This window comes from Oncorhynchus gorbuscha, linkage group LG01 (assembly GCF_021184085.1).
Source record: "Oncorhynchus gorbuscha isolate QuinsamMale2020 ecotype Even-year linkage group LG01, OgorEven_v1.0, whole genome shotgun sequence".
In the NCBI taxonomy this organism is placed as follows: Eukaryota; Metazoa; Chordata; class Actinopteri; order Salmoniformes; family Salmonidae; genus Oncorhynchus; species Oncorhynchus gorbuscha.
In genome coordinates this window covers 8,303,415-8,317,508 of record NC_060173.1, presented here as the reverse complement: position 1 = coordinate 8,317,508, position 14,094 = coordinate 8,303,415, and the positions used below count along the sequence as shown (strand labels likewise).

The following is a 14,094-nucleotide window of genomic DNA, read 5'->3' as shown; positions in this document are numbered from 1 at the left end:
GCAGGTTAATGATGAGAGAAATAGGACAGGTACGGTAGCAGGTTAATGATGAGAGAGAAATAGGACAGGTACGGTAGCAGGTTAATGATGAGAGAGAAATAGGACAGGTACGGTAGCAGGTTAATGATGAGAGAGAAATAGGACAGGTACGATAGCAGGTTAATGATGAGAGAAATAGGACAGGTATGGTAGCAGGTTAATGATGAGAGAGAGAAATAGGACAGGTACGGTAGCAGGTTAATGATGAGAGAGAAACAGGACAGGTATGGTAGCAGGTTAATGATGAGAGAGAAATAGGACAGGTATGGTAGCAGGTTAATGATGAGAGAGAGAAACAGGACAGGTATGGTAGCAGGTTAATGATGAGAGAGAGAAACAGGACAGGTATGGTAGCAGGTTAATGATGAGAGAGAGAAATAGGACAGGTATGGTAGCAGGTTAATGATGAGAGAGAAATAGGACAGGTACGGTAGCAGGTTAATGATGAGAGAGAAATAGGACAGGTACGGTAGCAGGTTAATGATGAGAGAGAAATAGGACAGGTATGGTAGCAGGTTAACGATGAGAGAGAAATAGGACAGGTATGGTAGCAGGTTAATGATGAGAGAAAGAAACAGGACAGGTATGGTAGCAGGTTAATGATGAGAGAGAAATAGGACAGGTACCGTAGCAGGTTAATGATGAGAGAGAAATAGGACAGGTATGGTAGCAGGTTAATGATGAGAGAGAGAAATAGGACAGGTATGGTAGCAGGTTAATGATGAGAGAAAGAAACAGGACAGGTATGGTAGCAGGTTAATGATGAGAGAGAGAAACAGGACAGGTACGGTAGCAGGTTAACGATGAGAGAAAGAAACAGGACAGGTATGGTAGCAGGTTAACGATGAGAGAAAGAAACAGGACAGGTATGGTAGCAGGTTAACGATGAGAGAAAGAAACAGGACAGGTATGGTAGCAGGTTAACGATGAGAGAGAGAAACAGGATCCCGGCTGACTGGCTTTAAACACACACACACCCCTGCGGACTGTCTATAGATGCTGCGGTGTGATTCATAATTTCCAACAATGGGTCAAGACAAGTTCACTCCCCTCTCTCCCTCTCCTGTCAGAGGATGCAGGCTAACAGAAGAAGAATACATTATTGATCTAATACAATACATCACTGGACTCAGAGCAGACTCTAATACAATACATCACTGGACTCAGAGCAGACTCTAATACAATACATCACTGGACTCAGAGCAGACTAATACAATACATCACCGGACTCAGAGTCGACTAATACAATACATCACTGGACTCAGAGCAGACTCTAATACAATACATCACTAGACTCAGAGCAGACTAATACAATACATCACTGGACTCAGAGCAGACTCTAATACAATACATCACTGGACTGTGTATGGGATAAGAAAAGTCTCTAATCTTTCTGTCTCTAATATTTTGTTCCATCTAGGGAATGAGTCAATATTTCACGATCTGGGAAGTCCAAAAATGTAAAACCCACCCCCCCCACCCATCCACACCCACCTGTGTGTGTCATCATCCTGGTTGCGAACTCTCTGTGTGCGGACCCACTGTTCCAGCTGCTGCATGGAGTTGGTCCTGGTCAGGGTCCTGGGTTCAGGTTCCCCATGGGGGTACTGGGGGGTAGGGGTGGTGGGGGTCATGCTGCCCTGGATAGAGGGGGTCCGATGGGGCTGGGGGTTGGTCATCATCTCCCCTGGGCTCTGGTCCCCAGCACCGTTCACCTAAAAGTGCAACGATGACATTTTTAACTTTCATCAAATGGCAGAATGACAACAGTCTCTTCCGGAATAACAGGTGTTGACAATAGAAGACTACAGCTCCACTGGTAATGATACATATACTGTATATTACCATATGGTATACAGTACCTTCCATTTTGTTATGTTACAGTTTGAATTTAAAAGGTATTACAGTTACATTTTGTGTCACAATAGTGGAATTATGTTCATTGACATTTTTACAAATTAATAAAATGTCATCTTAGATATCTGTTTTCTATATATTTTGGTTAGGTCAGGGTGTGACTAGGGTGGGTCTAGGGTTGTTGTACATGTATGTCTAGGGGTTTTGTATTTCTATGTTGGCCTGATATGGTTCCCAATCAGAGACAGCTGTTTATCATTGTCTCTGATTGGGGATCATATTTAAGCAGCCCTGTTTCCCACTTTCTGTTGTGGGATCTTGTCTGTGTGTCGTTGCCTGTCAGCACTCGTTTGTATAGCGTCACGGTTTTTTGTTGTTGTTGTTGTTGTTAGTTTGTTCAGTGTTCATTCAGTTAAATAAAATAATGTACGCCTTGGTCTCCTTCATACGACGAGCGTAACTTCAAAAATGAAAAGCTGAAATGTTTTAAGTCAACAAGTATTCAACCCCTTGGTTATGGCAAGCCTAAATAGGTTCAGAAGTTAAAATGTGCTTAACAAGTTACATGATAAGTTTCATGGACTCACTTTGTGTGCAATATTAGTGTTTAACATGACTCACAAAGAAGGGCACCTATTGGTAGATGGGTAAAAATGATTAATTACACTTCAGATGGTGTATCAGTACATCCAGTCACTACAAAGATATCAAAATCAAATCAAATCAAATTTATTTATATAGCCCTTCGTACATCAGCTGATATCTCAAAGTGCTGTACAGAAACCCAGCCTAAAACCCCAAACAGCAAACAATGCAGGTGTAAAAGCACGGTGGCTAGGAAAAACTCCCTAAAAAAACTCCCGTCAAAGATACAAGCGTCCTTCTTAACTCAGTTGCCGGAGAGGAAGGAAACCGCTCAGGGATTTCACCATGAGGCCAATGGTGACTTTAAAACAGTTACAGAGTTTAATGGCTGTGATAAGATAAATCTGAGGATGGATCAATAGCATTGTAGTTAGTCCACAATACCATCCTAATTGACACTGAAAAGTAGGTAGCCTGTACAGAATAAAAATATTCCAAAACATGCATCCTGTTTGGACAAGGCACTAAAGAAAAACTGCAGAACATTTGGCCAAAAAATGTACTTTACGTGAAATCCAACACATCACTGAGTACAACTCTTCATATTTTCAAGCGTGGCGGTGACTGCATCATGTTATGGGTATGCTTGTCATCGGCAAGGACTAAAGAGTTTTTTGGAGATAAATTATTATGGGGTATTGTGATGTCATTATGGGGTATTGTGATGTCATTATGGGGTGTTGTGATGTCATTATGGGGTATTGTGTGTTGACGGGTGAGAGAAGAAAAGCAATTTAATCCCTTTTGAATTCAAGCTGCAACTCAACAAATTGTTGAATAAATCAAAGGGTGTGAATACTTCCTGAAGGCATTGTACCATATAAGGAAACAACCGGACAGTCATGATCACTATCCTATAGAGTAAATACCAGGATCAGTCACAGCTTAGCTGTTCATTTAACACTGTTGTTAGGTAGGGTATAACTGACTTTGAGCTAGTGCTCCGTTCTCATATTTGTTTGTGCTTACCTGTGGGGCTCTGTAGGGCCCGTCTGGTGTGATGTCAGCAGGTACAGCAGAAGCCTGATCTGGTTCTAGTTTGATGCTGTTGATCTTTGTGAGCGGCCGGTCCCTCTCTGCCCCTTCCTTCTGAAACCCGTAGCGCTCTGCATCACGCTGCTTCTTGTCCTCCTCCTCCTCGGCAGTGACAGTGGTTACCGTGGTTATGGCAGCGATGGTGTGATGTTCCCTGTCGGCCTCGGTCCTGTTCCGCTCGTTGTTCTGGATCTCTGGTCGGGTTAGAACCGGTCTGTGGTTCTGGGTAACGTGGTTACTGACATCCTGAGGACCGCACTGTTCCACTTTGAGCGACCTGCTGGAGAGGAGGAGGGAGAGAGGAAAAGGAGGAGGCAGGGAGGGAGGAGAAGATGAGGCAAGGGGAGGGAGGAAGGATGAAAGAAAATAACAGGAGAGCCAAGTCAGCGATACACGATACAATTAAAAAACAATCAAGACATCAAACCCAGAGACAGACAGAGAGAGAGACAGAGAGAGAGACAGAGAAAGACAGACAGACAGACAGACAGACAGACAGACAGACAGACAGACAGACAGACAGACAGACAGACAGACAGACAGACAGACAGACAGACAGACAGACAGACAGACAGACAGAGAGTGAGAGAGACAGACAGACAGACAGAGAGAGACAGACAGAGACAGACAGACAGACAGACAGAGAGTGAGAGAGACAGACAGACAGACAGACAGACAGACAGACAGACAGACAGACAGACAGACAGACAGACAGACAGACAGACAGACAGACAGACAGACAGACAGACAGACAGACAGACAGACAGACAGACAGACAGACAGACAGACAGACAGACAGACAGAGAGAGAGACAGACAGACAGACAGAGACAGACAGAGAGAGAGACAAGCAGACAGAGAGAGAGACAGCAACACTTCAAATAGAGTTGTAATAACTACATCAGACCAGGCTGATATAAGGCACCAGGGAAACTAGTCACAATGTTTTCACAGATACCATGATTAAATCCGTTCATTTTTCCAGTCAGAATATACCATATAGAAAGTGACCCAGCGGGTATGGACAGTGCTGTAAAAATAATAATCATAATCATATAGTATGGGAGCAGTAGCTCTCAAACAAATAATACAGTATTTGACAATACCAGTACTTTATCCAGGCTGGATTGAGCTTGCCTGGCTTAATAGACCAAGAGAATAGTCACAAAAGTGCAAATCACACCCATCTGGCACACCAGGCAGTCTGTCTCTTGACACTCAGTCCTACTTTCTATTAGTATAGCTGCAGGGAAAGTGATCCTGGTTGGGGCTAGTTGGGCTACAGTAGATCCTGCAGCAGTCAGCCTAGTGCTGAGACAAGGGAAACCAGAGAAGTCCAATCAACTATTGGCTCTGACTATCTGACTCCAGTCCAGACTGACAATCTCTGAAGGTACCGCTCAGACCTGCTGACAACCCCTCACTGATCTCTCTGGGGTCACACACACACACGCAGACACAGACACGCAGACACAGACACGCAGACACACACGCAGACACACACACGCAGACACACACGCAGACACACACACACACGCAGAAGCCATATCTGTTCAACAGGTAGGTGCCGTAATGGATATCATTGGTCCTTGACCTTGAATGAGCTCAAGGTCAAATCAACTAAGACAACCCATAGAGATTGAGAGATAGAGAGAGAGACAGACAAAGAGAGAGAGTGAGATAGAGACCAAGACAAAGAGAGAGAGTAAAATAGAGAGAGAGAGACTGAGACAAAGAGAGAGAGTGAAATAGAGAGAGAGAGACTGAGACAAAGAGAGAGAGTGAGATAGAGAGAGAGAGACTGAGACAAAGAGAGAGAGTGAGATAGAGACAAAGACAAAGAGAGAGACTGAGACAAAGAGAGAGAGTGAGATAGAGACCAAGACAAAGAGAGAGAGTGAGATAGAGACTGAGACAAAGAGAGAGATAGAGAGAGAGAGACTGAGACAAAGAGAGAGAGAGTGAGTGACATAGAGAGAAGGAAAGAGAGACCAATCTGACACTGCTTGACAGCCTGCCCAGTTTCCACCCACGGGCCCTTGCCGTTAAATGGCAGTAGTCACACATAATGTCTTTCACAGCCCTCTGTCTGTCTAACTGTCTGTCTCTGCTCCAAAGCCTATAAAAGTCATATGGGCCCTATGAAAACCGGGTCTGCATAACCTCACCAGGCATGTTTTTGCTGCATTCCACACCACTGACTGGCTGATCAGGAGTATATTTAGCTGTGGGGCTCCTTGAGAATGTTGTTTTGCTTTCTTCAGGTGTTAATAAAGAATGACAAGGGAAAGGGTACAGGGAGTATTTAAATGAGAGGAGTATTTGTATTTGAATGAGATGAGTATGTTTATGTAAATGAGATGAGTATTTGTATTTAAATGAGATGAGTATTTATATTTAAATGAGATGAGTATTTGTATTTAAATGAGATGAGTATTTGTGTTTAAATGAGCTGAGTATTTGTATTTAAATGAGATGAGTATGTGTATGTAAATTAGATGAGTATTTTAATGTAAATTTGATGCGGATTTGTATGTAAATTAGATGAATATGTGTATGTAAATTAGATGAGTATGTGTATGTAAATTAGATGAGTATGTGTATTTAAAGGAGATTTCTTTCTCCTGTAGTAAAAAAATAAAAGACCAGAGAGCCTTTTGGCAGCAGCGTTGTTCCAGCGTCACCTGTTCATTTAGCTAACCAGATGAATTAAAACTGTTTAGTCCTCCTCTCTGTTCGTCGTGTGGACACACACACACATGCATACACACATGCACACACACACGCTGCTCACCCGTGTAGCGAAGGCAGGTTGCCAGGTGACTTATTTTGCTCTAATCCCCCCCCAACATGACGCATCTATCTCACACACGCACACACACACATGTTCACACACACAGAACAGCATGTACTGTAGCTAACGTGTCCTTCATGCTACACCTGCATCGTGTATCCAGGACACACAACAACAACAACACAAGAGTTATCCTCCCCATATGAAGGCTTTGACAACTGCCAGGTTATGGAACAGTGAAGCGCAAGTGTTTCCGTAGCCCTCTAGAGGACTGGAATATGCCGAGGTCGATGAGACTGTTTCCGTAGCCCTCTAGAGGACTGGAATATGCCGAGGTCGATGAGACTGTTTCCGTAGCCCTCTAGAGGACTGGAATATGCCGAGGTCGGTAAGACTGTTTCCGTAGCCCTCTAGAGGACTGGAATATGCCGAGGTCGATAAGACTGTTTCCGTAGCCCTCTAGAGGACTGGAATATGCCGAGGTCGATGAGACTGTTTCCGTAGCCCTCTAGAGGACTGGAATATGCAGAGGTCGATGAGACTGTTTCCGTAGCCCTCTAGAGGACTGGAATATGCCGAGGTCGATGAGACTGTTTCCGTAGCCCTCTAGAGGACTGGAATATGCCGAGGTCGATGAGACTGTTTCCGTAGCCCTCTAGAGGACTGGAATATGCCGAGGTCGATGAGACTGTTTCCGTAGCCCTCTAGAGGACTGGAATATGCCGAGGTCGATGAGACTGTTTCCGTAGCCCTCTAGAGGACTGGAATATGCCGAGGTCGATGAGACTGTTTCCGTAGCCCTCTAGAGGACTGGAATATGCCGAGGTCGATGAGACTGTTTCCGTAGCCCTCTAGAGGACTGGAATATGCCGAGGTCGATGAGACTGTTTCCGTAGCCCTCTAGAGGACTGGAATATGCCGAGGTCGATGAGACTGTTTCCGTAGCCCTCTAGAGGACTGGAATATGCCGAGGTCGATGAGACTGTTTCCGTAGCCCTCTAGAGGACTGGAATATGCCGAGGTCGATGAGACTGTTTCCGTAGCCCTCTAGAGGACTGGAATATGCCGAGGTCGATGAGACTGTTTCCGTAGCCCTCTAGAGGACTGGAATATGCCGAGGTCGATGAGACTGTTTCCGTAGCCCTCTAGAGGACTGGAATATGCCGAGGTCGATGAGACTGTTTCCGTAGCCCTCTAGAGGACTGGAATATGCCGAGGTCGATGAGACTGTTTCCGTAGCCCTCTAGAAGACTGGAATATGCCGAGGTCGATGAGACTGTTTCCGTAGCCCTCTAGAGGACTGGAATATGCCGAGGTCGATGAGACTGTTTCCGTAGCCCTCTAGAAGACTGGAATATGCCGAGGTCGATGAGACTGTTTCCGTAGCCCTCTAGAGGACTGGAATATGCCGAGGTCGATGAGACTGTTTCCGTAGCCCTCTAGAGGACTGGAATATGCAGAGGTCGATGAGACTGTTTCCGTAGCCCTCTAGAGGACTGGAATATGCAGAGGTCGATGAGACTGTTTCCGTAGCCCTCTAGAGGACTGGAATATGCCGAGGTCGATGAGACTGTTTCCGTAGCCCTCTAGAGGACTGGAATATGCCGAGGTCGATGAGACTGTTTCCGTAGCCCTCCAGAGGACTGGAATATGCCGAGGTCGATGAGACTGTTTCCGTAGCCCTCTAGAGGACTGGAATATGCCGAGGTCGATGAGACTGTTTCCGTAGCCCTCTAGAGGACTGGAATATGCCGAGGTCGATGAGACTGTTTCCGTAGCCCTCTAGAGGACTGGAATATGCCGAGGTCGATGAGACTGTTTCCGTAGCCCTCTAGAAGACTGGAATATGCCGAGGTCGATGAGACTGTTTCCTAAACAACACGAGGAGTGCCGTTAACAGAGCTCACACAACTAACGAGAAAAGAGACGTGAAACGGTGAAACAAAACAGCTCCTTCATATTTCTACCAAGGAGGTTACCGTCGTTCAAAACACTCGCATTAAATCTAATTAATTTATTCCTCCCACTTCAGGAGCTAAATTGCATTTTAAGACAATATGCGCATCACAGCTCACATGAATGGGAAATAGTGTCTCTGTTTTGGTACTACAGACATCTTGAGTGAATGGAAAAACAAGACAAAAACGTCTGTTTGATTGATTGATTGATTGATTGAGTGACTGAATACAAACCTCCTGATAGGCTAAACTTCTGTTTGATTGATTGATTGATTGATTGAGTGATTGATTGAGTGACTGAATACAAACCTCCTGATAGGCTCAGAGTGCACCAGGGCAGCATCTGTCATCACCTTCATCCAAGACTCCATGTCTTTGAATACAAACCTCCTGATAGGCTAAACTTCTGTTTGATTGATTGATTGATTGATTGATTGAGTGATTGATTGAGTGACTGAATACAAACCTCCTGATAGGCTCAGAGTGCACCAGGGCAGCATCTGTCATCACCTTCATCCAAGACTCCATGTCTTTGAATACAAACCTCCTGATAGGCTAAACTTCTGTTTGATTGATTGATTGATTGAGTGAGTGATTGAATACAAACCTCCTGATAGGCTCAGAGTGCACCAGGGCAGCATCTGTCATCACCTTCATCCAAGACTCCATGTCTTTGGCTGCGTCTGTGCAGAAGTAGTAGGTCCGCATGTTGGGATGAGTCGCCTGCCAAGAGAAGAGAGGGTTACCTGGAAGAGGAAGAGAGAGAACACAGCCGGTTAGTTGACTCAACTGGGATGTGGTGTCTGATAGCCTGACTTCATCGAGTTTCGAAAGCCAACATTGTAGTCAGATCAGTCCGTTTGGACTGGGGTGGAAATTCCCTCTCCTTTCAAACTTTCTTTACAATAGCACCCTCACTATGAAGGAAGGTTATGACCCACAGTACCAGTCAAAAGTTTGGACACACCTACTCGTTTAAGGGTTTTACTTTATTTTTACGAATATACAGTATATATAAATATTTTGATATATATTGTAAAAACTATAGATTTGGCAAGTCGGTTAGGACATCTACTTTGTGCAGGACACAAGTAATCTTTCCAACAGTTGTTTACAGAGATTATAGATTATATAACACATCACATTCTTAAAATAAAGTGGTGATCCTAACTGACCTAAGACAGAGAATTTTTACTCTGATTAAATGTCAGGAATTGTGAAAAACATGAGTTGAAATGTATTTGGCTAAGGTGTATGTTAACTTCCGACTTCAACTGTATACACACACACACACACACACACACACACACACACACACACACACACACACACACACACACACACACACACACACACACACACACACACACACACACACACACACACACACACACACACACACACACACACACACACACACACCTTCATGTACTTCTTAAGGAGCGCTGGTCATTAGTTTTGACAGCATCAGTGACTAGTTTACATCCTCCCTGCTTGAGCAGGTGTATATTGTGGGAGAGAAAATCCTGGCTGACAGCAGGTGAAGAACGTGAGAATCAGTGGGCTGTGGATATCCACACCACCGTTCACCTATGTAGGCTATCTAAACCCATGACTCATAAGATGTGCATGCCACTAATATGGAATCAGGACTTACCGTGCAACACTTGGACTGGTAAACTGGCAGCCGATTCTCCACACTCAAGATCCGCTCACAATAGACAAACCAAGGCATTGTTAGTGTGTGCGTGGAAGACAGCAGAGAGAGACAGACAAGAACACGTTGAATGAGTAATCTTTTTTTTCCAATATCTTGTTTACCAGAGCCTGACAAACAAAAGGCAGTCATTCCTTTGCCATCCACAAATTAATTTGTAACAACAGTCAGTAAGGAATAAGGGACTTGTGAAACTGCCATGTTCGCCACAAGAGAATATGGAGAGTTTAAAAGGAAGGAAGGATGAGTTTAGTTAGTTAGTTATGTTTTAGCGTTTTTACACATGTATTAAGTTATTTCCGGATTATCTTCGGAACTACCCAGAATGCACTATTTCTCAACGTAAAATGAGGACCCGGTGCTACCAAGCTAGTTCCAGCTGGCTAGCATTAGCTATTAGCCATGCTAACATGTAATTACTTTCCAAACCAAGTGTTGACGCTGGTGAACTGACTATGTACATGCACTTAGAAGAAACCATATAACCATATTAAAAGTGCATCCCCTCTTTTCCTGTGTGTTTGGTAGTCGAGCAAGTGAGTGTTGTTGTACTTTTCCGTCATTCGTAGTGCGGTAATACCCACAAGGATGGGGTTACGACTCAATTGTGGCCCAAAAAACGAGAAGCTAGCTTTGAAGTGGGACCGGTTTGTCTGATAAAAATATGTTTTTATAATCATAATAATCATAATAATAATAATAGCGGTGTAACTTTGCACTGAGACTTTTGATGCATATTCTAATGTTACATGTGGTGATGTTTATGCAACCTACCTTTTAACATGTGAGGAGTATAACGTGTTTTCACCTCACATGTCAATTGCAGATTCACATGTGTAATTTGCAGTTTGACAATGTGAAAACACAAGAGACACTATATGTGTCTACTATATGTGACTACATATATATATACATATATATACATACACATATATATATATATGTTCGCATGTATCCAATATAAAGTTCCCGTGTTAACACCACCTTTGTAACAACTTTTTCACCTCACATGTGAATTGAAGAAGGAATTTGCCAAATCAAGTGTGAAAAGCTTTTTAACCTGTGAAAATCTCATTTGCACCCTTTTAACATGACTGGCATACAGCCGAGTTATCCTCATTACATTTCCTTTTGCGTTATGTGAAATGCTTCTATAATTATGATAGAGCTACAGGAATCATGCAGAGCTCTGTTTCTTCCTCCTCTCCCTCAGCTCGCTCTCGCCCCCTTCTCTCTCTCTCTGAGGAAATGGAAACTTGAGTCTGTGTGGTTGGTTCGAGAGACCAAGCTTGGGCAGACTCCTGGGCGTCTGTGTGTGGCTGTGCTGCTTGGCAGGGCTGAGCAGAAACCCTCGTCTCTCCCTCCCTCTGGCTTTGTAAAGGAACCAGACCAGAGAAAAAGCCACAGCACTGAGAGAGACGCCATTAAATGAAATACAACTGGTTGCCGCAGGACTCAAGAGGCTATTGGAGCGAAACGTTATGCTGTAGCTTCTGCTGCTTACTAACAATGCTTAAAGCAGTAGCGGTACATGCCAAAAACAAGCCTTGTTTTTCCTCTCTTTGACCCAGACGAGGGTTGCAAAACTACCGGTAATTTACTAAAGTTACCAGAATCTTCAGTCATTTTTTTGTTAATTAACAGATAATCGAGTGCCTTTGAACAGGGTATGGTCGTAGGTGCCAGGCGCACCGGTTTGTGTCAAGAATTGCAACACTGCTGGGTTTTCTGTGTGTATCAAGAATGTTCCACCAACCAAAGGACATCCAGACAACTTGACACAACTGCGGGAAGCATTGGAGTCAACATGGGCCAGTATCCCTGTGGAACGCTTTCGACACCTTGTAGAGTCCATGCCCTGACAAAACATTTCTACACCTTTTTCTCCCCAATTCCGTGGTATCCAATTGGTAGTTACAGTCTTGTCCCATCACTGCAACTCCCCTACGGACTCGGGAGAGGCAAAGGTCGAGAGCCATGCGTCCTCCGAAACACGACCCTGCCAAGCCACAGTGCTTCTTGACACACTGCTCGCTTAACTGTCCAGCTGGCGACCTGAAGTCAGCTTGCAGACACCCAGCCCGCCACAAGGAGTCGCTAGAGTGAGATGGGACAAGGATATTCCGGCCGGCCAAACCCTCCCCTAACTCGGACGACACCGTGCCAATTGCGCCTCATGGGTCTCCCGGGCACAGCCGGCTGTGACACAGCCTGGGATCGAACATAGTTCTGTAGTGACGCATCAAGTGCCTTAGACTGCTGGGCCACTCGGGAGGAGCGAATAAAGACTGTTCTACAGGCAAAAAGGGGGGTGTGCAACTAAATATTAGGAAGGTGTTCTTAATGTTTTGGACACTCAGTATATATTGTGAAAAGTATGATAATGCCATTTTTGTGTAAGAGCTGTTTGAAAAGTCTGAAATTGCAGCCCGTTTTGGTGAGATGGAGTTTTGGCTAGCCTGGCAATATCACCAGGCGGTATAAGTTAACAGACCAATAAAAATAAGAGTTTCAAACCTCCCTGCCAATAACAGCTAGTTTTCAGGTTACATATCCCTCCCATTAGGCTCGTCCAATTAGGCCCCTCACTCGGACCACTCCCAGACAAATCGAACCAACTGGCATTTTCTACCTTCTAATGCATCCATCACTTGTTTCCTCATAGCTCCGGAATCTCAGACATCAAATATAAAACATCAACTACTGTAGTCCCCCCCCTTCCCCCCCCAAAAAAAAACTGTTTGACAAAAGGATGAAAACAAGAAGTGAGTACTGACCTTGAAGGCATATTTTCTGTTGATGTGGTCGTCGACAGACAGCATAGATATTCGAAAGCTAGGCAGGAGGATGCTGCCGAGAATACCCTCCTCTTTCTCATCTGGAGGAAACAAAAACAAACAGGAAACTAAACATGGTATGCAGAACCTCGTTTCACCTCCTTCAAAAGTTTGTTATGTATGCGGCAGCTACTGCTGCTGTGAAACAGATCCCGCTTCCTGAACAGGAGGATTATGTCATTAAGGATAGACCTCTTCCTGAACCGGAGGATTAGGTCATTAAGGATAGACCTCTTCCTGAACAGGAGGATTAGGTCATTAAGGATAGACCTCTTCCTGAACAGGAGGATTAGGTCATTAAGGATAGACCTCTTCCTGAACAGGAGGATTAGGTCATTAAGGATAGACCTCTTCCTGAACAGGAGGATTATGTCATTAAGGATAGACCTCTTCCTGAACAGGAGGATTAGGTCATTAAGGATAGACCTCTTCCTGAACAGGAGGATTAGGTCATTAAGGATAGACCTCTTCCTGAACAGGAGGATTATGTCATTAAGGATAGACCTCTTCCTGAACAGGAGGAATAGATCATTAAGGTAAGGATAATATATAATAATAATATATGCCATTTAGCAGACGCTTTTATCCAAAGCGACTTACAGTCATGTGTGCATACATTCTACGTATGGGTGGTCCCGGGGATCGAACCCACTACCCTGGCGTTACAAGCGCCATGCTCTACCAACTGAGCTACAAAAGGACCACTAGAAGAACTAGATAGATCTAGTTCAAACTATCTAGGATGTTTGAAACTACCGACATGTTTGAAATGTCTTTTGAGACTTTTCATAGCAAAATGAGAATTAGAGGGCTTACATGAGGTATTACAGGACTTCGTGTGACAAGTTGCACCCCATTTCCCATCCCCTATCACAGAATCTATGCAACTCTAGCCTGGTCCCACATCTGTTTGTGTCACCTTGTGTCTCAATGAACGGTTATCTTTACAGCACAAACAGACGTGGGACCAGGCTAATAACAAACCTCTACAAAAACAAAACATCCTGACACAACATGTACATAGCTGAGAGGAACACCAGGAGAAAGAGAGGGATGCTGTGATTGTCACCATATAAACAAGGTGGCAACAGTAATGGCGGCAGGGTAGCCTAGTGGTTGCAACCGAAAGGTTGCAAGTTCAAATCCCCGAGCTGACAAGGTACAAATATGTCATTCTGCCCCTGAACAGGCATTTAACCCACTGTTCCTAAAC

General features: G+C 44.3%; 1 protein-coding gene across 9 annotated transcripts in view; it reads right to left on the bottom strand.

Annotated features, from left to right (window-relative positions):
* Window positions 1–14,094, bottom strand: part of LOC124032192 (pleckstrin homology domain-containing family A member 5-like) — a 261,873-nt gene that overhangs the window by 69,324 nt on the left and 178,455 nt on the right. For 8 of the 9 annotated variants that reach the window (XM_046344393.1, XM_046344432.1, XM_046344404.1 and 5 more), the window contains 4 exons: window positions 12,822–12,922; window positions 8,935–9,050; window positions 3,511–3,856; window positions 1,534–1,754 (listed from right to left, as the gene is read on the bottom strand). In XM_046344393.1, the coding sequence (XP_046200349.1) occupies window positions 1,534–1,754; window positions 3,511–3,856; window positions 8,935–9,050; window positions 12,822–12,922 (784 nt within the window). The remainder of the gene's footprint in view (window positions 1–1,533; window positions 1,755–3,510; window positions 3,857–8,934; window positions 9,051–12,821; window positions 12,923–14,094) is intronic. The other variant, XM_046344413.1, reaches the window with a different exon arrangement.